Below are 26,418 nucleotides of genomic sequence, written 5' to 3'. Positions count from 1 at the left end.
TTAAGATAGCTTGGCTATAATGTATAACTGTTTTATATATCTCCGTATTGAGATTCTAGATTTGGGTCAAGGTTCATGGTTTCTGGAAGGACCTCTGAAACACCCCTCTTTCTAAAGGCATCCATTTTATTGGCTGTGATATGACTTGTTATGCATGTATCTCTGATACGGCTCAGAAGGTAACAGGCAAGCAGAGTGTTCCCTCTCTCTCCCTCTCTTCTCTCCATCTCCCACTACCTCTCCCTCTCTCCTCTCCATCTCCCACTTCTCTCACTGTCTCTCGGTCTTGGGGCAGAGCAGATCTTTTAATAATGCAGCACCTCGCCCCACTGGCTTCTCCCCAGGGTGTTCTTGTTGTGTCGATTAGCCGACCGGAGAGTCTGGCACTGGGCCAGGGGTCTATTCCCTGCATCGCTGCACAGCAGGGAGGGGGGGGGGGGAGGGAGCAGTGGGTACAGCGAGCAAGGCAGGGCAGGGGATGAGGGAGGAATACATCGACCCAGACCGTTTGGATCGGAGATTCAACACAGAGAAAGTGAGAATTAAATAATGGCAGACTTTTGCAAATCAGGGGAGTTCCTCTTGTTAAAAATGATATCTAACAGCAATGGCACCCGCTCTCCGCCGACTCCAACAAGAGGGTCTTTGTGAGGGGCCGGGGATGACACAGTCGCTCAATTAGCAGAACCCGGAAAGCCCCCCCCCCCCCCCACCCCAACCCCCACCCACGACTTACAGGATGCCAAGTCCTGGAGTTGTGGAGCTTATCAGTTTGTGTTTTGGTAGCGTTCAGCCTAACCATCATTTCACTGCTCAGTCAGCAGTAAAATATGTGATTGACGTCACTCTTGCGCCTTTGGTTATGCAACAACAGTGTGTATGAATAGCACGACCCATTCACTGAAAAATCTTAACCCAAAGCCATCAGATTGCTAGGTGCAAGGAGCTTCTGTCATGAAGGAATCCCCCCCGTGTTTAAATGAGGCCTCTTGGTTTACTGAGTGCAGTGTTCTTGTTGCTGTAACGCCCTTCCTGGGCCTGTTCCTGACTGTAAGGGGTACTGGATCTGCAGCTCTGCACCATCGTCACACTCCACGGCTCCCAAACTAAATGGACGTGTGCACCAAGGCTTTGTAGTTCACCGCATTCGGGTCGTTCTCTGTTTGTTCAGCCTCACTTTTCCACCTAGACACACACACTAACACACACACACACGGGTACGACACGGTTATATCTCAGATGAATGGCACCTTTTCTGCCGGGCCGTCCTGCTCTTGTTTGTATAAATCCATTCATAAATTATTCTGTTCTCTTCACAGCAAAAGCCTCCCAACAACGACTGGCGCTTCACCCAGGGTCCGAGACCTGGACCTAGCGGGTGAGTACTCTCACACACACACACACACACACACACGTTGAAAGACACACACGCACGTGCACCCAAACACTCACACATGAGACTCACACAATACTAACCCTAACCCTGAAGGACATGCCTTCTGTGCAAGCAGCCTTGATGGAGATGGAGAATGAGGGAGGAAGAGAAAAGAGATGGGAACATGCTGAAAGCTGGGGTGGGGGGTGGTGGTGGTGGTGGTGGTGGGGGTTGTGTTGGAGAGCTACACTCTAAAAAAAGCACAGCACTCTCCCAGCCTGAGGAGCCAGTAGTGAATACAGACCAGATTACATCATCCCTTCCCCCACAATTAAACCCCCCTACCAACACCACAATAATCAGAATCTGGAAATATATGGTCTGTGGATATAGCTATACATACATTTAAAATAAAAGCTATTTATTTAAACTAAATATAAATTCCATTGGACCATGCTAAGATAATAAAACATCAGAGCAGTGATTCCATTCCATCCTGTTCTGCAGGATGCTATTTTACAAAATGGCTGCCCCAGTGCTTGCCACCAGCGCACAGCCTTGCCCCCCCCCCCCCCCCCCCTCCTCCTCCCTTTCCCTGCTCCCTTCTCTCTCCCAGCCTGCACTCTGAGCCTGTGGGCCATCACTCAGGACTGCTGATGAGGGAAGGGAACAGAGCAAGTGGGGGATGGGAGACGCTCTCTCGCTCTCTTCTTCTTCTCCCCCTTCGTTTTCCTCCATCCGGGCACACGGACACACTGATTGATTTCAATACTGATTAATCGCTTGAAAAATGTATGTTTTAACATGACAGTGCATGCCGACAGATGGCTAACCACACAGGCCTCCTTCAGACTGTGTGTGAGTGTGTGGGCTTGAATGCGTGTGCGTTGGGTTCTGCCGGCGCCGGCCCACTGGCCTCTTTAACGCGTGTGTGCCAGGGCTGTGCACGGCATAAGCAGTTACCACAACAGACATTGCACAACACATTCCATGTGTCAAGTCTTCTCTCCAGACCGCCCTTACTGGGAGCATGAGAAGGGGGGGGGGGGGGGGGGGGAATGCACCCACCCACACACACACACACATTCAATGACACACCATTAAATAATAGCTGTGGAACAAAAACATGAGCAGCTGCCATTTTGGACTACTACATGGGACTGAAATATGCACATCGTTCCTGATCCAAATGGGAAGAGAGAGCTAGCTTCCCGTCTCTGGAATGTTTAGATGGATGTGACAGACTCAACATATTTCCCCCCCTAGTTTAAAACCAATGCATTTTCCTATTGGCTAGTGTCTGGCTTCAAGCAGGGGCCCGAGGATTTGATTGTAAGTCTTCATAACCTGTTGTGTTTCTCCTTAGTCCTCAAATGCCATACGCCACACACATACGATGGACAACGAAGGATGGCACAAGGTATACGAAACATAGCAATTGCTTACTGTGGTCCCTCTCTGCCCATATCAATTGATCGATATTCAGATGCGAGTCTCTGTGGCGCCGTGGCTTTCTTCATGGCAGAAAATAATGAATAAGAATCGCATCGGTCTAAGGGTTTAAGTTGGTATGGGCAGAGGGTGGCCACGATGGTGTTTGGGGGTAGAACTGCAGTGCAGTGCTGTGTTGTGATTGGACATGTTATAGCTGTAGTTTATAGCCCCCCCTTTGACCGGGTCCTTGTTCCTCAATGTTGCTTATAGGCCACAATGCTCGCTGTGGCATGGGGGAGGACTGTAACTGATCATTTATTTGGGTTTCTGTTTCTGTGTCCTGGTCTGTTGTCGTTTTATCTGTGCACCCCTACATTCAGTCTTTAGTCTGAGCTTTTGTCTATCTGGTCTTGACCGTGTTTCCGAGGAATGCCTTTCCATATGGTGTCGCCTTTGTACTGCATCTGTGCCTCAAGTGATGCTGCTGTTGACCAGGCTGCACCACATGTGACTTTTTGTTCTGTGTGATTTATCGACCGAAAGATATTCTTTCAGGCGGACGACAGTGTATATGGCCGTTTGATGTACGATTCATTCAACTGTAAACAAATCAATGGAAGCTATTCAAAAATGGATTGCGTTCTCCTACATTGACAGAAAGAATACACACACAGCAGTCGAGCATATCAGGTGTTGAGAGGTATTGATGGTGTCACGTTACAGAGCAGTCCCTCACAGATTAGTGAGCTAGAGTTCGCATTACTCCAGATGAAACAGGATATGGCTGGCTGCTCGTCCAATCTGACCACAGCTCACATGTTTACACACAGGAAGTGATAATCCTGACCAGAGGAAGCTTCTAACGAGACCACAGGATATGATAAGCGCACAGAGACGGCAATTAGGAATAAACCAAGCATTCACTGTTATCTCCGAGGCTGTGAAATAAACACAAAATGGCTTCCCTTGCTACATTGGCCGCGCTCCTCTGTCAGTCTCTAGTTGGCTGCTCGGCAAGCATCTTGCCCTTTCACTTTAATGGAAAGAAGAAAAACACTTCAGACATGCTGGCAGTGAGTCTTGGAAACCAGCATTGGCGCAGAAATGATCTCCCTGGGGGTTTCTCTGGTGAGGGACATTTTCTGTTAAAATATGCCAAAGGATTGGTTCTTCACATGTGCATGGAATTCCCTCTGTGTTGTTTCAGCAGCAGGTTGTATAAGTCAGGAAGCAGGATGGGAGACCTCAGTGCCCATTTAACCCCTCCATTAACCCCTTAGTTTCCCCTCTCTGAACCTACGCACTGGACCAGAACTCCTTTACCCACAAGGCCCTGGGGCTGCCTCAGTACCTTTTTAAACTAATACACATGAATACATGAGTCTAAGCACACACAAAGAAATGACGCTTAGGAGCAATAGTTTAGTGGTTCAGACTTTCTTGATTTTAATTAGAAGACCTTGAAACCGTAAATTACAGTTGCCTGGTTTATACAATACTGTTCTGCCAATTTTCTAGGAATGGCATGGGGATATAATATCCGGTTATCAAAATTACCCTACATTTGAAAGGAAGTTGGTTTTATTGGTTTTTGCCATGGACACCACCAGACGTTATTGTGTGAGTGGGTGTTAGTCTAAAAGGTACGGGCCTGATTATAACTAGGTGATGGTAATAGTTTGCAGGTCTGCCTTTCCTTTGTTCCATTCACATGCAAATTCCCAGGGTTTACATAAACAAGGCTTTGAAGGTTTCTTCCCCCAGATGGAAATGTTTTCTTCATTCAGTCATACGTTAAGTGTAGCGTGTGGACGCATATGTGTGTGTGTGTGTGTGTTGCTCGCACGTGTCTAGGCGCATCTGTTTCTTTTAAAAGCTGTACCATTCATTAAACATTTATTTTGATGCATCAGTACTAAACATGTACTATTAATACTGTATTGTCTAGTAATGCTACAATAGTCAATAGTAGTGTGTTGATGTGCGCGTGTCCGCGCTATATGCGTAAAATCGTCTGTATGTGCACACAAATTTACATACAAGTCCAGGTGGCTTTGTTTTGTGTATGTACATTATCGTTGTTGGCCATGTTACATTTCCCCGGGGGGCTGTTTGCCTTCATCATTCACCGCTTTACATCGTTCTACACCAACTGTCATCCAAACACCCTCAACACACAGACGGGGCTCTCCGGAGCACATGTAAAATGGCTGCTGGTTGTTGACGTTTTCTCCCTTTGGCTGCAGGGCTGCTGGAGGACCCGAGGTTGCCATGGGAACCGGCCCCTGGCCCCAGCCTCCTACCGAGGCCGAACAGCTCCAGGCCCTGATGGCGGCCGCCAACGGTGAGTCCACCCCCTCCTCGCACCCCCCCCCCCCCCCCCTTCCCCCTCCCCCCTCTCATCCCATGTCACCATCCCCACTCTGTCCTCGTTCTCCTCTCTCTGTGTCCTTGGTCATGAATGAGGCCCCATCACCCGTTCCAGACAGACATCTCCTTTAGGTCTGTCTAATCCACGGCTCTCCGCAGTAGAACCAAAGCCTTGTAGTGAGGAAGTCAGCCGAACACAACAGACGTGGACGGCAGAGGAGAAGGGGACAGGGTCGGGGCTCAGGCTAGGTTTCCTCTGTAGCTGGAGGGCTTCATGCCAGACTCATGGGATGGATGAAGGTCCCCTCTGTCCACATTGATGTTTCCATGGCTCATTGTGCTGTCAGCTACAGACCCATTGACCGACACACACACACACACACACACACACACACACACACACACACACACACACAGATAGAGTTTAGAATGGGATCGGGGCTATTCAGGATTGCAATAAGTAGCGAGGAAGCTGCAGACAATATTCAGACCGGCATCGGTACGGTCACTACGCCCCTCATGTACGTAGATACCACCGTCCGCTGTTTAGCTCAATAACAGAATGCGTGTTTCCACTGTCAACAGCTCCAATGTTTGATGATGAGCTAAAGGACATTTAGTGAGACACGATTTTGTCATTTGAGTGAAGAGCTTTTTATAGCTCTTCAACTTAGGGTTCCATTTTGGTGCAGTTTCTGCACGCACCACACACACACACACACACACACACAGACACACACATAAATGCAGGCACATACAGTGAATCATTCCCCAACTGTTGCTATTGAGGGCGTATGGTCATTTTAACAAAGAATAAACAAGAATAAAAGATTGAAGCCTTGAAAACGTAGCTCTTGCTAATAAACAACATGTTTAGTGTGACAGAATCAATACGATTTTTCGCCACACCAGCTCAATTCATTGTTTCTATTGTTGTCCTAACCATTGACACACCACTAGTCTCCTCCCTACTGGGGTGAACGTGCGCACATACACGCGCACGCACACACACACACACACACACCATCCCCCCTCTTGGATACTGCGGCAGAAGGGATGTTGAATTTTTCCACCCGAGTTAACGCAGAGAGAAGGGAGAGACAGAGAGAGAGAGAGAAGAAGAGGGAGATGGCCCATTTTGGCTGGGAGATAACCTGTATCTCAGAATACAGCTGAATAACAGGGACACGTAGTACTTCCAGGGAACAGAGACGAAGGTCGTTCCTCTGCTAAAGATATATGCTGGATCGGCCTTCACATTCTGGAGGAGCTGTAACTGATCAGCAGCGTAGAACCTCGCCAGTTTAGTGCAGTACTGAATCACACCTTGATGGCTATCGATCGTGTGTGCGCGCGTGTGTGTGTGTGTGCGTCCATGCGTATGTGTGTGTCCTTTGAGAGCACCCAGTGGGGGAGGGTACATGTGTCTTCTGCAATGCAGGGGCAGTGGAAAGAGAGTGCGGGGGGGGGGGGGGTATTGCGTCATCCACTCAGTCAGGGCGATTCTTAGAGATAAACACGCATGTGTGCACACACGCACACACACACACACACGCATAAACAAAGTCCTTCCTTAAGAAGGGTCCCTGACTTTGACTCAGCGGAGTGAAATGAGGGTTACATAACCATCCATTCAGCGTGCAGAAGCCTTGTTCTCCAGTGAGCGACTGCCCCAGATCCACTTCCTCCCCAGCCCTCCTGTCCTTGTGTTCAGCATTAGTATCTAGGACGTATTCAAGTCCATCTCCCTCCTACACCCTTCACGTTTCCTCTCTTCAATTCTTCAAATACTGTGTAACACGTTCCTACGCCATGTCGCTTAACAAGTACCCCCCCCCCCCACCCCACCTCCCTCTCTCTCTCTCTGTGTCTCCTCCCTCTCTATTACCCCCTCCCTACCCTTTACCAACCCCCCCCAACCCCCGCTCTGCCCCTGTTCTCCCTAGAAGTGAGTGAGGCCACTGGCACCCTGGGACCCGGCACCATGGGACTGAGCACGCGCTACAGCCCCCAGTTCACCCTGCAGCACGTCCCCGACTACCGGCAGAACGTCTACATCCCGGGCAGCACCGCCACCCTGACCTCTAACCCCCAGCAGCAGCTGATGCAGCAGCAGCAGCAGCAGCAGCAGCAGCAGCAACAGCAGCAGCAGCAGCAGCAGCAACAGCAGCAGCAACAGCAGCAGCAGCAACAGCAGCAGGCGGCTGCCCAGCAAGCCCCACAGCAGGCCCTGCCCCCATCCCAGGCCTCTGCCCAGGTGGAGCCCCCCAAGGCGGCCCAGACCCCCGCCTCCAAGAAGAAGTCCACCAAGAAGGAGAAGAAGTAGGAAGATGGATGGAGGACGAGGGGAAGGCGGCTGGAGGAGGCGATGCAGTCCCCAGCCTCCTCGACCACTGATGATGGATCGTGAAAAAAAGAAAGAAAAAGGAACAAAAAAAAAAAAACTTCCCTCACTGCCCCCGCAACCCACCCCTGCTCCCCTCCCAGCCAGGGCAGCTGATTGCTCTGCTGCCCCCGCCCTCACCCAAACCCGCCCGCTCTCACCCACCAACCGATTTACAAATCACGCGGACACCGTTGGGTGGGTTCTTTGTAAAGTGTCTCTGGAAGAGCCTTGAGGAAGTTGAATGTGCTTGAAGGCTGTCGTATATATTTACTTGTCGGAGAACGGTGTCCCTTTGGCAGCGCTTTCTCCTCGTATTGCTCGTGTAATCATTGATGGTAAACAAGTCTATTCTTTTGTGGGGGGGAAGGGGGGAGGGGGTTGTGGGTGTGACAGGTTGCTGTATTTGATGTCCAATTCAAAAGAGCTTGGTGTTCGCTACCTACGAACAGGCCGGCTGTGAGGAGCCTCACGGCGCCGTCCAGGGTGTACCCAGTGGTGTATTCAGAGATGAAGATTTGTGGCGTGTTTTCAAGTAGGATTTGTTACACTCTTTCCCTAGATGGAAAACAGCCATCTATTGTAAAGTACGCTAGATTGCCACTTGATTACTCCTACGTAGGCTCTACTATGTAGGATTAGGGGGGGACAAAAATCACAAACACGCAACTCCTATACTTGCTATTGTTTGAACAGGTATTAATCGCTCTGCTTGCATGCTGTTTTTAGGTTCAAACCACGTGTATTTTAAATGGTTGCAAAACTATGCATCGCAAAAGCAAGGAGGACGTCTTTAGTCTTATGTCCCTCCGTCCAAAAACGCAGGTCAACACGATGCACACGTAGCATTTACTTGACAATAAATACAGGGGGGAGCGGGGACACACTTTTGTAAGCATAGTGAAAAAATAAAATGAGACTTTGATCTCAGGCGATTTCTATGACTATCCGAGCATGTTCCCTTAGGAAGGTTCTGTCAGAGGGCTCTGTGGGCAGGACCTTGGGTTGTTCCTCAGAGCTAGCGGAGGAACACTAGCATTAGCCTACGCTAACAAACAAACCCTCCGTCCCTCAACCTTCCAGACCCGCTTGTAGGCCCCCCCCCTCCCCCGCCTCTTGTGGCGGCCACAGTCTTAGAGCCAAACGATAAGAAACGCACTGTTAGTATGATAAACCATGAGATGACATAGGGGTAGTAATCACTTCAGTCTTTAGGGGATAAACAACATGTAGACGTTTTCAGATGAAGAAAAAAAAAAACGATGTTCGTGCTTAGGAGTTTCTAGAACTCTTGCAGGCTGCTAGGGCCTCTACTGAGTACCCCTCTCCCCCCCTCCCCCCCCCAACACCCACACGCCTCCCCCACGACTTCCCCTCGACCCTAAAGTGCTGGTAGTATCTCCTGACACGAGACAACTCTCCCTCGTTTTTCTTTTTAAAAAGATAAGCTTGATAGCGTAGAGGTTGTCGTTTATACCAGAAGACATGAAGTGGTTCTTTCTCGCCATATTGTCTGTCCGCCAAGAGACCACGGCTGGACGCCACTGCATGACTAGATGAAGGTGTCGTGGAGAGGGTTGAGCTGTCAGGGGGGAACGCTTTGGGGTAGCAGGATTAGGGTGAGACTAAGGAGTTAGACTCAAACCTGGTTCTCGCGTGCTGAAAGTAGTACCCCGGTTCAGCCGCTGACCTCCCGCTTGGCTACCTTTAATGCGCTGAGCCACATATAGCTCAGCACATCGGCCCATGTTGGAGAGGAGGGTAAACCACTTGAGGATCAAGCAGCGAGGGGTGGTTCAGTCCTCCTTGGTAATCCACCCTTACATCCACATTGTAATGCCAAGCTCAGGCGCTCTACCACTTAGTCCAACCCTCTGGTTCTGTGGAGGCTCTTCCCCTCTGTAAATAAACACACGTCCTGTCGATGGTATGAGCCAGTTGTATAGTAGGGACCACGTCCAGCGTTTTCAAAATAAGAGTCCCCCCCCCATCCACAAGACGTGGCTTACTACTGGAATGTGTTGCATTTTTTTTTTCACAGTAAAAAAAATAAGTTGAAAACCACAGTATAAAAAGAAAAAGATAAAAAGAATAAAAATCTGAGATGTTCTTAAACAGTTTGTGTTGCAATGTAGTAACTAAGCACCATGGAAGCCAACTAACTTTTCAGTGTAAATAAATGAATTAAAATGACGATAACTTTAGATGATAAGTATACAAAGTGACACGCGTAGACTAGTTAACTCTTGATATGTGTTGCGCATATTTTTGTGTTCATTTTCTCTCTATTATCTATTTTATCACCCTGTAAAGAAAAGAAACCACAAAAAAATATATTGGAAATGTTTCTATCCTTCTGTAACCTCTTTATGTTCTTTTGCTGTGATTTTATCTTGTGCATTTGTGAAAGAATGCCTCTTTCTGTCCATATGAACAAACAACTATAAATATTATATGTGTAAGTCTGTCCGCTGCGGAATTAATCCTACTCTATCCTGCTGTATTATCTTTCTTATAAATGCTTAGCCCCCACGCTATACCCCTGTGTTATTCTCTTATTTTGATGCTAATATTTATATTGCTGTTTTATTTTCTCTTGAACACTGACATTTCAAATAAAAGATTCATTTTAAAAGCTATGTTAAGCCTCTTGAATTCATTTTATCTTTATACTTCATTGTATGTGGAACTGTGCTTGGGTGTTGATTCGTATAATGCTATTTTTATTACAATACAAAACATACATAACTAATCATATTAATTTGTGACTTACAATTCATTCATAAGATGCATTATTATCCACAGCAACATGACCACGAGCTCAGAGATACCTCATTAGGTACTAGGTAGAGTCAAGGCTCGCAGAGGTTGAAATCATTACTTTCTATCAAACCTAAGCCTGACAAAAGGTTTTTAGTATGTGGGACCTACATATAGCAGCCTTGAGGCATTCTCCATCCTAGTTCTGTTTGATGTGTCCTAAGGGACCGTTTGACAAGTGGAGAGGACAGATGCTGGATACTCCTGAGTCTCAAATAACCAACCTTTAGGGATCATTGTTTGTGTTCAAATATATCATATACGCCATATTATGACACATTATAGGAGGCTGTTGATCATTGCTGCCCATTACTTCGGGATTGAACAAGTGCCCGCCAGAAAGACCCCTGGATTATGTTACCTCACAGACGGAACATAATATTAGCTCAGAAATTAAGCCCATGCACTTTAAATCATTGTATATTTTTTCAAATGTAACCATGATTATGACAAACATGATCGCCTTGGCTAAATATAATTAAATCCAGATCTCTCCATATTGATGAGGTTGACCTTAACCCACCAAGCCAACATGTCCCTAGCCATCAGGCAGTCAGGGGAGTTTATGTCGGGGGCAGGAATCTGCCTGGCAACTCGACCCGATTGGCCGATCTTTAAAGGCCAAGTCGATTTACGTAAATTAGATTACGCTCACGCAGGCCCTTCATTCTTTTGTGTCTGTGGTTGGGTTCAGTGCAACTCACAGAGCAAACAAACAACGTAATAACTTCCCATTGATTTCCCACAGAGTATGCTCCTAAAGACGTCTCGGCTGCGGTCTAGTTATAGTCCTTCTGGCTCTCCTACTGTTTACCCTCCATGTTATTGATATAGGCTCCTCTTGTGGGCCGGGAGATCAGTGGGGAGATGCTCGTGGACGCGTGGGAGACAGGCTACATGTCCAGATTCCTTTGGCTTGCACAACAACTCTATTAATAGCCAAGGGAACGTCACTAAGCCAGACAAAGGGTACCTGCCGTGGCTCACTGGTGCAGCAGAGGATGGGGGGATGTGCAGGTCACACTGTTCGGTGAGATGCAGTGCAGGCACCGTGTATGGATGGGGTGAGTCTCTTTGTGTAAATGGTGTAAAAAATTACAGACAATGGATGGACACACACAGAGAGAGAGAGAGAGAGAGAGAGAGAGAGAGAGAGAGAGAGAGAGAGAGAGAGAGAGAGAGAGAGAGAGAGAGAGAGAGAATAAAGGATCAAACATGAAAGATAGTTATATCTGACCAATCATCGTACATGTGTATTGAACAGGTTTTAATCCATTGTTCTGAAGGCTCTCAGCTGTCACAATTCATTCAATAATGCAGCTATATCGACAAAGCGCACATTGAAACATCGAACAGCGTGAATTCATGAGCCCAAAATGCCCGACGTCTTGCCCCTTTTGTTTTCTCCCGGCGTAGTGCGGTTGCCATGGAAACCCTCTGCCCCAATCAACGGCGTCCCTCCCCTGTTCAGCGCCCAGACCCTTCTTCATTAAACGTTTCTGTGGCCGTCGTTATTAGCCCCGGCCCCAAGCCCACAGACCGAGATGAAGGGATGGGCTCAACACACACACACACACACACACACATTAGTTAAACCTGGCACCACACAGAGGACCGTTAGCAGGAAACGTGCTGCTGCAGAGGATTTCCCACAGACGGAAAAACAGGTGAGTGAGTCCAGTCTATAAGCACTGGAGCCGGAGGCTGGCCCGGATGCAGTGCATGCAGAGAGAGAGAGAGAGTCATTCACATTTTAATAGTGCGGAATAAACACTAACTTGTCATTTGGATATTATATGAACATCACATCCAGTTAAACCTTACATCAGATTATAGAATATAAACAGTCTTTGAATTTCTTCTCTCATTACTCATTGGGGCCGGTATTCTCATGACCTGTCATGTGACGCAACCATTTCCTGTGGTCGGGGGGCCAGAAGGACATCCAGCAGAATAGGGGGATTGTTCCATCACAGCCCCTCTTATCAGAGGACACACACACACCTCCCAGCCCACACACTCTTATTTAATTAGGCACATTGTGACTCATTGTACACACACACAAATTCTGTGCTCTGTTCCCTCCATTGGGAAACTCTCTCATACATCACTGTCCTCTTATCCTATTCTCTCTCTTTGTGTGTCTCTGTGTGTGTCTCTGTCTGCGTATGTCTCTGTGTGTGTGCAACACTGGAGAGATTGGACCTTGACAATGGACTGCATGTTTGTGCGGCGACAAGGTTAGTCAGAATCACAAGCATCCTTACATCCTGAGTGTCCACACACACACACACACACACACACACACACACACACACACACACACACACACACACACACACACACACACACACACACACACACACACACACACACACACACACACACACACAATCCTGATCACAAATAAAGTTGCTTTTGAGACTTGTGCTCCCACACGTGACGGAGTGAGAGCCAGGAGAGGTGGAGAGGACGACCATCTGCAGCGGGGCTGGAGAGGAGGGAAACGGGGCTCTGGTTTCAGGAAGGAGGCCCCCAGCGCGCACGTGGAGAGAGGACAGGATGTGATGTAACAGCTGCATTTGGCGGGATAGGAACTGGGATTTCCGCGCCTCCTCCCACCTTCCGCCCCGAAGCCACCACCCCCACACACTCAAATAGCTCCACCACACACACATTAACCCCCACCACACACACAGACAAAGTTCCCATTCCCACTTCCTGTCTTCATTTATCCCTCTACCATCTCTCACACACACACACACACACACACACACACACACACACACACACACACACACACACACACACACACACACACACACACACACACACACACACACACACACACACACACACACACACACACACAGCTGTGGCAGCTGTTGCAGTGTGAGGACAGAGCAGGCCAGTGTGATATGGGTCACCATGGTGGCCAGCAGAGCTCGGCGGGGCAGACACACTCAAACGGAGGATAAAGGCTGGATTAGACCCCAGTCTTTATATGGATCAGTTCTGGATTGTGTGGCGTGCAGCTGTGATGTTGTTGGTAAACAGATTCAGAATGGACGACAGTTAACTAGTGAATACATCACTAACTACTCTCATATCTTAGCTTTACCAGTTAATACATACATAAAACGGAAATAGGTTTTTCTTCTCTCATGTACAATTAAAGTTGCATGAAGGGTGCTGCTATATCTGATATATGTGATTATTTTCCTTTATTTCAGATTCTAACTTTCTAAAAACAGGCTGCTGGATCGTCCATATGAAAGTCAAAGCAATACAATGGAAGATTTTTTTTAACACAGGAAATTGCAAATAGACGCGCGCACAATCACAAACACACACTGACACACAGACACTTGGGCACAGCCCGGTCCAAACCTCACATCAAGTGGTGCTTGCAGACCTCTCCTTTGTCAGAGCTTCCCTCACCACATGGCTGATGTTCAAAATAGCTCGGGTGGAACACGCACTTAAACATCTTGTTCTCGTTTGAGTGACTTATATATATATCTGAGGCGCGCACCAACACACACACACACACACAGACACACAGACACACACCAACCATAGTCATGGTTAAAATAATGACTGGTAATTTCAGCCCTGGGAGGGGAAGGCAGTGTGGCTTTGTTTCCGTGACAGCGGAAAAATAGGTGACCGAGGAAGAGAGGTAAAGTGGCCATGGCGGAGTGTCACACTGGCCTTTTAACACACACTAACACACACACACACACACACACACACACACACACACACACACACACACATACTTAAAGAGACACTTTTATGGTGGCCCTTCTGCCGGCTCTCTCTGCCAGATCAGCGAGATGGACCCCAGCAGCAGCATGCAGACCAAACACACAAAGCTCTCTTTGAATGATCCACACTCTTCTTTTCTTTCCATCTCAAAAGACCCCTCTCTCTCTCTCCGTCTTTCCCTCCATCCCTCTTTCTTCTATTTCTGCCTATACTCTCTCTCTCTTCTCTGCCTATACGCGCTCTCTCTTCTCCGTTTCTGCCTATACTCTCTCTTCTCTGTTTCTGCCTACACTCTCTCTCTCGCTCTCTGTCCTGGTTTATCCTATTCAATTGCATGAGCCTGTTTTGGTGGGAGGATGTAAATCAGACAGGGTCTCTCTCTCTCTCTCTCTCTCTCTCTCTCTCTCTCTCTCTCTCTCTCTCTCTCTCTCTCTCTCTCTCTCTCTCTCTCTCTCTCTCTCTCTCTCTCTCTCTCTCTCTCTCTCTCTCTCTCTCTCTCTCTCTCTCTCTCTCTCTCTCTCTCTCAGAGGTTACAGAGGAAGGTTCTCCATCTTGCATCATCTTTTTCCACATCACTCCTCTCAAATCCAGGATGTGTAAAAACAAAAATGGTGGGCTGGTGGTAAAAATATGAGTCATTATTCTGATTCATTGACCGGATGTGAGAGATTATGATTCGTATCATCTTTATGACTTTATATTGATACATTAGGACCATATTGTTACTTTATGTTCATAAATGTGTCGTTGAAGAGAACAATGGCTTGGCTTCCTTCCTCTCAACACATGGGGTGCTTCAAGGGATCAAAGGCTTCCGTCTGCTTGTAGGGCATCCCCCCCCCCCCCCCCCCACACACACACACACACACACACACACACCTAAACTCTCCATCCCTCACGTAATCCCCTCTATCTCTTTTTACAAACCATGCTCTCCACATACACCCCTCCCCCTTTCTGTTCACACACACACACACACACACACACACACACACACACACACACACACACACACACACACACACACACACACACACACACACACACACACACACACACACACACACACACGTTGGTTTCCAATCCATTTCCCCCACCGCTGGCGTCGTCATGGCAACACAACAGTGCCGTTCCCGAGCAGCCAGACCCGGAGAAGAGAGCGGGGTGACAGGTAGGAAAGGAGGAAAGGAGAGGAGCACAGAGGTGGGAAGGCAAGAAGGAGCAGAGCAGGGAGAGGGAAAAAAGAAAAACAAGGACAGGATCACGAGAGGCAGTGAGCTAATGTTAGGATCACAGCATCAGCCTCAGAGACTCTGGCCCGCTGCCCCTTTAACATTTAATCACCGCCACACCCTTAAACACACATATACACGCAGCCACATCTGTGTGTGTGTGAGCTGCTAAACATCACCAATAGTGATATGTATGAGTTGGTGGTACATAGCACTAGCACCATGGAGACTAAGTGCACACTAAGCGCTCCCCCCTCCCGCCTCCCCCCTCACCGGGGGTCATGCTACCTCCGCCCGCTCCACGGTCACGCTGGCTCTGACTCGGAGGCATGTGCCCCCCCCCCCCCCAAACATGGTGACAGGTGTGTGGTGGCTGAAACGCTGCAGCTGCCGTGGGGGATATTTCAGGGAGATCGACCGACAGCGCAGCGCCTTCCTGGGACGATACCCACCCCCCACCCTCCACCGGACCTTCCCATACAACGCCGACCTCGTCCCAGCTCCCCTCGCCCCCGTTCCCTTGACCCGCCACGCCCCCCCCCCCCCCCCCCCCCGCCCGCCGAATCAGAGGCAGGAATGCAGGGATCGCGGCGTCCACACAGAGACGTCTGGGGAATTTTGTAGTTTATTCTGTAGTGGGGATAATGCAGGGCTCTGTCCCTACGTCTGCCTGTCTCTGTACATTTTTATGCCATTTACACCAAGAAAAAAGACAAACACACGCACACACACACACAGCCTCACACTATTCAAAGAATGGTGAGAGTGGAGAGGGTGGGGGAGGGGGCTCCGCACACAGGAAGTCCAACAGGGTGGAATGGGAGCCATTTCCTGTGTGACAGCCGCATGCTGGAATACCGGGAACGCCGTGCTCTGCTACAGATGTGGAGATCATCAGGGGAGAAGAAACATTCCTGTGCTGGGGAATTGAACTAGCAGGCCACTAAAAGCAACACTCCAAAACCCACATGAGTGTGTTTTACCCCAACACGGCCTCTTCCCTATGTCGGACGCATTTTAAGAGGCCACATTAAGACAGAACACGCAAAGATGTAAGGGAAAAGCAGCCAGTCAGAGAAAGTGGAACATGTTCTGACTCAGAGTTAAGGTTATGCTGGATGGTGCAGTGCAGAGGTCTAGTCCACAATTCAGATTATGTGCAACTAAATCTTGTGGTGGATGTGTGTGTAATTAAATGGGATAAAGGCAAATTTGATCTGCCCTCATTTACTGTTCTAAGAACAGCATCTCATGGTCTCTTGCTCTCTGTAAACTCTGTGGTTGTTTCATGCCATTTACTGCCTCAAAATCCTTTTATACGTTATATTTCCATCCTATGTATTTTTTAAAGGCGCTATTCTGGTCTCTCTCTCCTTGTCCTCTTAACCACGTCTCACTAACCCAGATTAAAACACGTGGTCTCTCTCTCTCTTTGTGCCAGTTAAAATGGAGGTTGGCCGCCTTCCTGCATCTCCCCTCGCTCCTCTTGTTCGTCCCGAGAAGAGCTGTCGCACAGACTGAGAAAGAAAACCCGATGAATGTGCGAGGGTGTGTGTGGAGGTGATTTTATGTGTGAGTATGCGTGTGTGTGTGTGATCGCTCACTGGTCTCATCCCTGTCCATAAATCTGAAATATTCATGCCGCTGATTCTGCACCACACAGAACAGCACATGATGTTGTGCGTTTTTTCCGCCACACAGCGCAGAGCACAAATAGGCTCACAGTTTCCATGGCAACCTCCACCATCCATTTTCTCCTTGGCTGGTCGGCAGGGAGCGAGATGGGGTAGTGTGTGTGTGTGTGTGTGTGTGTGTGTGTGTGTGTGTGTGTGTGTGTGTGTGTGTGTGTCAGCAGCTGGATAGACTGACAGACAGACATGAGGACAGCGTGCGAGAGAGGCGAGCGACGTCACCCACAGTAGATCACTCGGAGAGAGGGCGGGATAGACGGGAGAGAGAAGAAAATGAAAAGGAGGGGAGGGAGAGAGAGAGAGGGAGGGGGAGACAACAGATTATCAATGTGAATGAGCCTGAAGAAGTAGACAAAGGAAGGCAACGGGATCACAGAGGAAGATGCTGCTGAAGACGGGGACCCCACAGATCCAGCCGAGACGGAGGTCCAGGAGAACAAAATGAATGTACTCGCACAGAAACATCACAGCAAGTCGAATGGCTAGGACAGACAGGGCCCAGGGTCAAGTCCCATTCACAGCCCCCCTGTCAACCCACACATACACACACACACACATACATACATACAGAAAAAAGCTGCTGAACTGCAGAGACTGTAAGCTGCTTACTTTAATGCAGGCTTGACAATAGCTTCCAATACATTCTCCCCCTCTCCAATACACACACATGGCTTCCCATGTGTGTGTATTCCCCTGTGGACCACGGTCACGGGTAAACATGCATGTCAAGAAGGAAGAGGCTTTGAACAAATGATATGGCCTTCATTTATATTCTATTGGTGTTTCTAGATGCAAATCACCCCAGGGAGGGGCTTTAAACACGACACTCAACCCCTCTCTCATTTTCAGCTCTTATTTTAGCTCAGCTTTAGCTTAATTTCCTAATGTTAATGTACAGCCATAGCCGCTGCCCATTCATTCATCACACCGTGTCATGGTGTCGAGGGTCTGGCCCCTTGGCCGATCCTGACCTCCCCCTTCTCATTTCCTCCGCTGTCACCATGTAGTCCATCACGTTACGGCTCCTTGGAGAGGGGGCTTTGTCTCAGGTCTAGTGTCACATGCTCCCTTTCCTCACCCCCCTCGGTTTTGGTCTTCCGCACGTTCCATTGTTCTTTTGTTTGTCTCTCCTCATCTCCCCTTGTCTAATTAGTTCTACCATAAGCTCCTCCCCTTGACTCTGCCCCCGTCTACCCCTTTAATTTCCCTTCATCTCCACTCCTCTTCCCCCCCACATGCCCCCCTCGTCTCCTTGGCTCCCTCCCTCCCTCCACCACCCTCTCTCCTTTCCTCCCCTCCCCTCCTCCCCTCCTCTCCTCTCCTCTCTAGGGCCGCTTCAGCCTCCTAAAGGTCAGTAGTGAGCAGCTGGCATCTCTCTGGCCCTGAGGCCTTCTGGCTGGCAGAGGAGGCACTCTTTAGACATTCTGCTGTGGCCACTATGGGTCGTAGTCTGCGTCTTAGGCCCAATCCCATTTCTACCCCTTACCCCTTCCCCCTTCAAAACAAGGGGGAGGGGGAAGGGGTGAGGGGTAGAAATGGGATTTGGTCTCTCTCTCTCTCTCTACTAGGGCGGTGGAACAGCCACCCCAACGCCATCTCCTGCTTCAGTGTGTTAGACAGAGGAAATGGAGGTCAGGGAGAAAATGGCAGACTGGAAGCAGACGGCGGAGAGATAAAAGAGATAGAAGAGAGATAATAGAGAGATAAAAGAGAGGGAAGTGGTGCAGATGTGGAGAACAAAGAGACAGGGGTGCGAAAGAGAGAGACGTGATGACTAAACAGTGAGAAAAAGGGGGAGGCTGGGTGCTGACTTTTGAGCAGCGGGAGGCATGCGTAACCATGGTTACTGGGCCAGAGGAATGATGTCATCCCCTTTAAGAGATGTGGGGCTTAGTGAGGGTGTTTTTAACTTGGCTGAGGTGTGTGTGTGTGTGTGTGTGTGTGTGTGTGTGGTTTACAGTATGTGTGTCTCCTCGTGCTTCTACAGAGCCTCAAATCTCCTCTCCTCCAGTTTTCGCTGAACTCCCTGCTTGAAGTCTGAGCCCTGAGGAGACAGCTCCCACCTCAATATTAATGTCCCTTGAATACCCATGTCTCCTTAAGCGGAAGAAAGGTAGGTGTGTGTGTGTGTGTGTGTGTGTGTGTGTGTGTGTGTGTGTGTGTGTGTGTGTGTGTGTGTGTGTGTGTGTGTGTGTGTGTGTGTGTGTGTGTGTGTGTGTGTGTGTGTGTGTGTGTGTGTGAGTGAGAGTGACTGGGGGTATGCATGCTAATTGCTCAACATTTTCGAACACTTGGATCCCTTAAATATGCTGATGAACAAGTGCAAGGAAACAAGTGTTTTGTCTTTGATTTAAGCCTGGTTCCCTTAGCCAGCTCCTCGATCCAATCCCAAGAACCAATCCACGCCACTCCTGGGTGTCATTGTTAATACCTGTAAGATTTTGGATGCTATGAATGTTCTGCGGATCTTACGATCAACATCTAGGTTAACCTCCATGTGTCACTTCGGATGCAATCACGTTGAATACTCACGCCGTCTAATTCACTGTACACACACCCCCACACAGACACAGTATATAGGTCACATATGCATTTCCGACTGCACTGCACTGAAATGTATGGGTTCCGCACACACGTACATACACGCCCATGACATGCATCCATGCATGTCAAGGGTGCAGTCTCAGATGATGGAGGTCAATCGACCGAAGGCACACCTACATTAATGTGTATGGAGAGATAGGGGGCAGAAGGGCGGGGCCCAATCTCCCTGACACACATCCAACTGAACCGTATAGACATGTATGGGACACACACACACACACACACACACACACACACACACACACACACACACACACACACACACACACACACACACACACACACACACACACACACACACACACACACACACACACACACACACGGCCTTGTGACTGCGGGACAGTCCAGACATGATGGCCTCAGAGGTCTCATCAGTGTAAATTAGATTCCTGTAAACTCCCCTCCAAATCATAAGGCATGGACAATATTAATCATGAACCCCAAGACCGCCAGCCCCTCCAAGGGGAGGCACACAGCTCAACAGACACTTTTTTATTACAATCATAGTTTACATGAATGTTCCAAAAATGTCCCAGGATTTAACCAGGTAGTAAAATTCACAATCAAGCCTGCTGGGTCACCATTGTACTAGTGAGTACTAGTGAGTACTAGTGATCTATGTAGAGTACCTCACTAAAACCCAATACTAGTGTAATGGATCAGCAGATATGATTCAATGTATGGAGAGGTACACGGTGGAAAGACCCCACTTCTTGCTACAAGTGTTTTATTATTACATTGGATCTAGGTTTCCCCCATTATCCCTCCCTTCTAGTTATACATACACTAGAAAAACAAAGCATATTTTCTCAGTATTTAAGTAAGAGACGGAGCAGGACAATCAGCCGACAGAGGGGGAATACCACAGCCTGGGTTTCCACCCAAGAGCTATGTAGCACAGAATGAAAAAGGCCTTAGCCAACAGGAATAAACTACTCCAATACCTAGTGCCCCTAGTTTCAGCTCAGGGTTTAGCATGCATGAGGGATCTACTACAGAGAGTGAGAGACAGAGACAGGCCAAGGAGCGAGAGAAATAGACAGAGAGTTATAGCCCTGGGTTGTGTGACCCCTGGTCCTTATTGATATTCTGTGGGCATCGACCCTCCATTCAGCCTGCAGCCAACCAACCTCTTCTCTGGTCCCTCCCAGCCCCAAACCCCACCCCTAACACCAGCTCCCCCCCCCCCCCCCCCCCCCACACACACACACACACACACTCCGAGCAACAGCCACCCCACCCCTAGCGCCAGCCAGCCCCCACCACCACTTCTTCAATCCCAGTTACAGCTGCTTCAGCTAAATGGCTATGTTGCTATCACTACAATTACACACACACACACACACACACACACACACACACACACACACACACACACACACACACACACACACACACACACACACACACTAAAAATGGCTGTGGAATTCACAGTAATTTACTGTGTTTCTCCACAGTTAATTACAGTGCTGTGAATCAGTTTTGCAGTATAGTACTATGTAATACGTTAGAAAAACTAATAAACTGCATACTGAATAAATCACAGTAATAAACACACTACAGCATACAGTCGCAATAATAACTTAACAACTGGATAAATGCAGAGAAAACATTATAATACTGTAGTTATTCACAATAACAGTATACTACTGTAGAGATCCACAGTAGCATTAAACTACTATAGCCATTCTCTCTCTGTTTATTTGCTTTGGAGCCTCTAGATACGTAACGTTTTTGTCTGCATTATTCTCTAAATAGTATTTACAATGTATGCATTTGATATCCTCGTGAATAGCAACACGCTATATTTACAGATCAATAGCACAAACGTTTTTTACTGTAAGTTACTTGTCATTGCTGCCAGTTAGTTACTGTGAATTTCACAATTTACAGTGCACACACACTACTCTGTGCTCTGGGGTGAGCATGTGGACATGACGGCGATGATGGAGATGTCACTCAGAGATATGAAAGCGCAGCCAATCGGTTGCCACCGGACTGCCCTTGCTAATTGGATGCTAATTGAAGGGTGTTTTACAAGCAACCGAGTAATCGCATAAAGGGGACCTAACATTGAGATAGGACGAGTCAATCATAACATTGGAGTGGAAAGGCAAGGTTAATATGTACACACACAAGCACACGCACACACACCCAAACCAACACAAAACACAGACAGAGGAACAGGATAAGACACACACACACACATACAAAAACACAGCCACACAGGAGAAAACAGACACAGAGGAACCCACACACACACACACACACACACACACACACACACACACACACACACACACACACACACACACACACACACACACACACACACACACACACACACACACACACACAGGAAAACACTCAGAACAGACAGGAATACACAGACACAGACAAAATAATGATACAAATCCAAATAAGTACATACAACTTCACGAATGTCTAAGATACACATGAAATATTAAAGCAGGTCATCCGAGGTCCTCTCCCAGCTGTCTGCCGCTAATCCGTTCTCTTTTGTTTAGCGGGCATCACAGCGGTGGATGTAAGCTTGACACATGTAAACAAAACCCTAAAACTGAATGGGTTATTCATTAATTGATTCAGCAGACACACTTGTCTAAAGCTGTGTGTCACATTTGTCCAAAACATACACTATTGAAGAAGGACCTGAATTAATCTCACATGCACATGCTTTCTTTAGGAATGAACAATAGGATAACAAACATGTTGGATGGTTGAGGAAAACGCTGAGATGTAAATGGATGAGGATAAGGGAGGTGCATAGCTACATATGCTGGAGGGAAAAATATAAATCTTATTTCTACCAGATATAATCGTATTTTTATTAAATGTATATTGCTTTGTTCATTTCCTCCACGGATGAGGTCCCATCTCTCCCCCATTCCGCTCCTCCCGTTTCTCTCCTTCAAGAGTTTGCTACCTGGAGACCGACAGCCTCCCCTGGCCAGCCAATCGGCTGCTCTGAAAAACAGCCTTCTACCATGCCATTGGTCGCCTGCTCCGTGTAGCTTGCTAACGCATCGATGGCCGTGTCATTGTGTCGTCTGGCAGCGCCGTGGCCAATTATTATAGCCGCGATCTCCCTGTTGCTTTCCGCCGGCAGTCGGACTTGCACCCTAGTGTCGCACACGCACACACATCTAGCCGTTACCCACCGAGCGAGGGAGGGGTGAATCGGAGCGATTAAATAGCTAATTTAAGCAGCAGTCGGCAACGCTTGATCAGTTTCACTACAGTTCAATGAATCGCATAGCCCCCGCACGGTAGGCTAAAGCCGATCTAGTCTGACCATAAATAGGCTCACTCACTAAATGACGAAGGAAAGGTCACAATAACACGCAACTTTGAACACACCAGCCTGATGTTTTAAACAACGCGTCTGTTGTATTGCAGCTTCAGGATAATAGACAAAACACAATCTGGAGACCTCAATTGTTTCTGGAAAACTACCATGAGAGACATCGAGTTTCATCTCATCATATTTTTTAAATGTTTATCTAATAAGAGACGTTGAGATAATTCAACAAATATGTACGCCGGTCCCTGCAATTTAAATTGTATTTGCATGTTTACACGCCTTGACATATAGGCTACTGGAAAAAAACAAACAAGCATACAAGCAGTTGAGGATTAATGTTTTTGTAAATAGCTGAGCAACCGTATTGACGTAAAGGCATAGGGATACTTGAGAACGATTGGGGCCTTGGCAAACATTTACACAGTAGCCAATTACAAATACACACCCAAAAATTACACTAGCCAATTATAAATACACACACATAGAGAATGTGGGGGGGTCCCACAGCACTCCCAGGGAGGACAAAAACCCAGCCTTCTGATCCACACCACTCCTCTTTTGTCTGTGAGCTAATCACTTCATCACAGCCAACCCAGCCACAGTCTCTCAACTCTCGCTCCCACACTCTCCCCAAGACTCTTTTTGTATGCATCCTTCACTTCACCCATGGGTTTCAATCCACCCCTCCTTCTTTGCTGTTCTCTGTGGAACTTTGTCTTCAGATTCTTTGTACTTTCTCCTTCTCCAGAATGCTGTAAAACCCCTCTATAGTCATTTCCCCTTGGGTGTTTAGGTCAATGAGTCCCATCTTTCCCATTTTTAGGGCTGCTGAGGCGAGACTGACAGACTCAACATGAGGTGACCGCCATTCATAAGAACCACAGAAACATGTAAACACGCACACACACATTCGTAAAGAGGCGTGACTCGGTATGCAAAGGGGGGGATGTTCAAAATGCAAATGACTGCATTGAGAAGTAAGTAGGCTTAGTTAATAGGAGTTTTGTGGGCAAGCATATGCACAGGGTCATACAAGTGGGCCTATAATGGGGCACACCATGCTGAGAACAGGGGGCAACAGTCGCCTAGTCATTTAGGAGAGAAACAGTGGTGGATTTTTATGTCAAATATCCTCCGCAAATACTAATTTAAATTAGATGCACTCTTAGTACTTTAGTCAAGACTTGATAGGTGTATTCCTTTCAAAATGTCCCCTTTATCTTTAGTATTTATTTGATGAATAGCTTAATTATTAACATAATTATGAAAAACTCAAAACACAAGGCAGAGGTGGTCAGTCTTTGAGAAATTATTGACGTTATTGACCAATCCAAATCAATTCTCCCTGATTCAAGTACACAACAATGCTGTGGTATAATGTGGGGACACAAACAGACCTCAAACATGGTCTTGAAGGTCTTGAGGTCCCCGAAGAACTCCTCCACGGACATCTTGCGGGGGTCGAACATGTAGAAGCGGCCCAGCTTACGGCCATTTCAGAGGTATATAAAAGTAAGTGTGTCTATGTTGAGAAAGACACATGAACATTTCAATACATTGAAACACATTTGTATTTGCTCATCAACAGTCATGAAAAAAAACCACATTGTGGATAAACAAACACTGTGGGCCTCCACTACCTTGTGCTTTCCCTTGGGCCCCGTATAGATAGCAGCTAGGATAAGTATGCATCATATTCATTGCACCCTCCTTGAATTGTACAATTTTCTCTGAATATGCGAATTCCATAACTGAAGCATGTGTCTATAACGACCATAGGAAATGTCTACAATAAATAGTGATGACTACAGCCATGAAAGTGGTGGAACGACATTTCTGACGGAGGACTGGTTCTCACAGTGTAGTAACTACCGTGCATTCATCAACGACAGCATATTAAATATACATAGATTATGCTGTTCATATAATAACAATACTGACTCACCGAGGGAATCTTCCTATCTGACAGCAGCTTGAAACTGGAACCGTTGAAACGTGACTTGGATATTGTGGATGGCTCATCATTTCCCTAATTAACTGTTCAATTACTCCACATTCTAGATCAAAGACGCATTTCACACTATTAGGCCGTTACATTGACTTCGTATAAGTATTTATACAATGTTTTACTAGTGAACCTGTATGCACTGTAGGGATAGGGAGACTTGCTGCGTATATGTATTTTTGCACATAGCATAGTAAGTTAGACATACGATAGGTAGTGATTTCACTGATTAACGCAGCTGCAGTACCACCCATCGACATCGCGGGCTCAGTCGATGTGACGCATCTTCTGTTCCGCAGAGGATGTGAGGCAGAAAAGCCAAAAAGCATCCTGGCTTGCTTACTGCGAAATGCGTGAAGTACTCCATCTTGTTGTTTTTCTTTTTGGCATTTTTAATTTTCCATACTATGTATTGACACGTACAAAATATTTTTCTGGCATACTAAATAGTATGGTTAGTATGGGTATTGGAGCGCAGGGTTGATGCTCCCATGACGACACTGAGGGTGATTCGACCCGTCTGATTGGCTGACTCAGAAGAGATGGTTCCCATCGCTGATTGAATTGTTTCTCGATTCAACCGTGGATTACAAATAAACATTGATGAAACATTAATAAATAATAATAAATAAGCCTTGTGATACCTACCACGAATCACGTTTCCAAGCTCTATCATGTAATACAATTTTACAGTTTATTATCGATATTATCTTTATTAAAAATATGATTCATTCATATTTTTTTTTTTATGTGGATAATGTTTAATACCAATCGATTTATTTGAAGCCTTTTGTAACCCCAGGAATGATTGACCCCATTCATCTGGGTTAGACCAACAGCTGTGGCCACAGCCACCCTCCGTTTCAGTGTGTTCTGCTGAGATGGAAGTTCTTGTAGTCCGCAACAATAATGGATTTACATTCCAGCTTCTCACCCACATACTGAATCCTACCTCAGAAATAGCAAACACAACTGGGCCACGGTCAATACAAAAGTGCAGGCCACGTACACACACACACACACACACACACACACACACACACACACACACACACACACACACACACACACACACACACACACACACACACACACACACACACACACACACACACACACACACAATTACTCTAGAAATGATTGTATAATTTAAATGTCACATGGAGGGCCATACATGTGCCAGTAAGAGGCAGGAGGTCACAGTGGGCTTCAAGGTGTAGTTTGATGAGGATCAATGCCTCTGAATGGCTGCTTAGTTATTTCAGTCTTCAAAGCAAAGGAAGACTTACTTGCCAACACACACAACCACTCACACGTCTCCATGTAAATATGTGATTACAGTCTTCAGGTTTTTTTGCTAGATGTCTGTTTACGTTTACTCAAACTAACATTGAAATCATGGGAG

At 47.3% G+C, this 26,418-nt stretch overlaps 1 protein-coding gene and 1 long non-coding RNA gene across 51 annotated transcripts in view; one reads left to right on the top strand and one right to left on the bottom strand.

Moving 5' to 3' along the window:
* LOC115552155 (protocadherin gamma-C5) overlaps positions 1-10,201 on the top strand; it is a 297,188-nt gene extending 286,987 nt beyond the window's left edge. For 22 of the 50 annotated variants that reach the window (XM_030367983.1, XM_030368014.1, XM_030367999.1 and 19 more), the window contains 4 exons: positions 1,320-1,378; positions 2,742-2,795; positions 5,056-5,153; positions 7,126-10,201. In XM_030367983.1, coding sequence (XP_030223843.1) covers positions 1,320-1,378; positions 2,742-2,795; positions 5,056-5,153; positions 7,126-7,505 — 591 coding nt within the window. In that variant the 3' untranslated portion in view covers positions 7,506-10,201. The remainder of the gene's footprint in view (positions 1-1,319; positions 1,379-2,741; positions 2,796-5,055; positions 5,154-7,125) is intronic. The other 28 variants (XM_030368003.1, XM_030367993.1, XM_030367984.1 and 25 more) reach the window with 3 other exon arrangements.
* On the bottom strand, positions 5,412-25,187 carry LOC115552208 (uncharacterized). Its single transcript, XR_003978285.1, has 3 exons — positions 24,954-25,187; positions 24,406-24,530; positions 5,412-5,526 (listed from the first exon to the last, which is right to left on the bottom strand). It is a non-coding gene; the product is annotated as an uncharacterized LOC115552208 (long non-coding RNA).
* Between the last annotated feature and the right edge of the window lie 1,231 nt (positions 25,188-26,418).

The sequence above is a fragment of the Gadus morhua genome, chromosome 10 (assembly GCF_902167405.1).
Source record: "Gadus morhua chromosome 10, gadMor3.0, whole genome shotgun sequence".
NCBI classification, from domain to species: Eukaryota; Metazoa; Chordata; class Actinopteri; order Gadiformes; family Gadidae; genus Gadus; species Gadus morhua.
The sequence above is the reverse complement of the archived record's forward strand: the minus strand, read 5'-3'. Positions and strand labels throughout refer to the sequence as shown.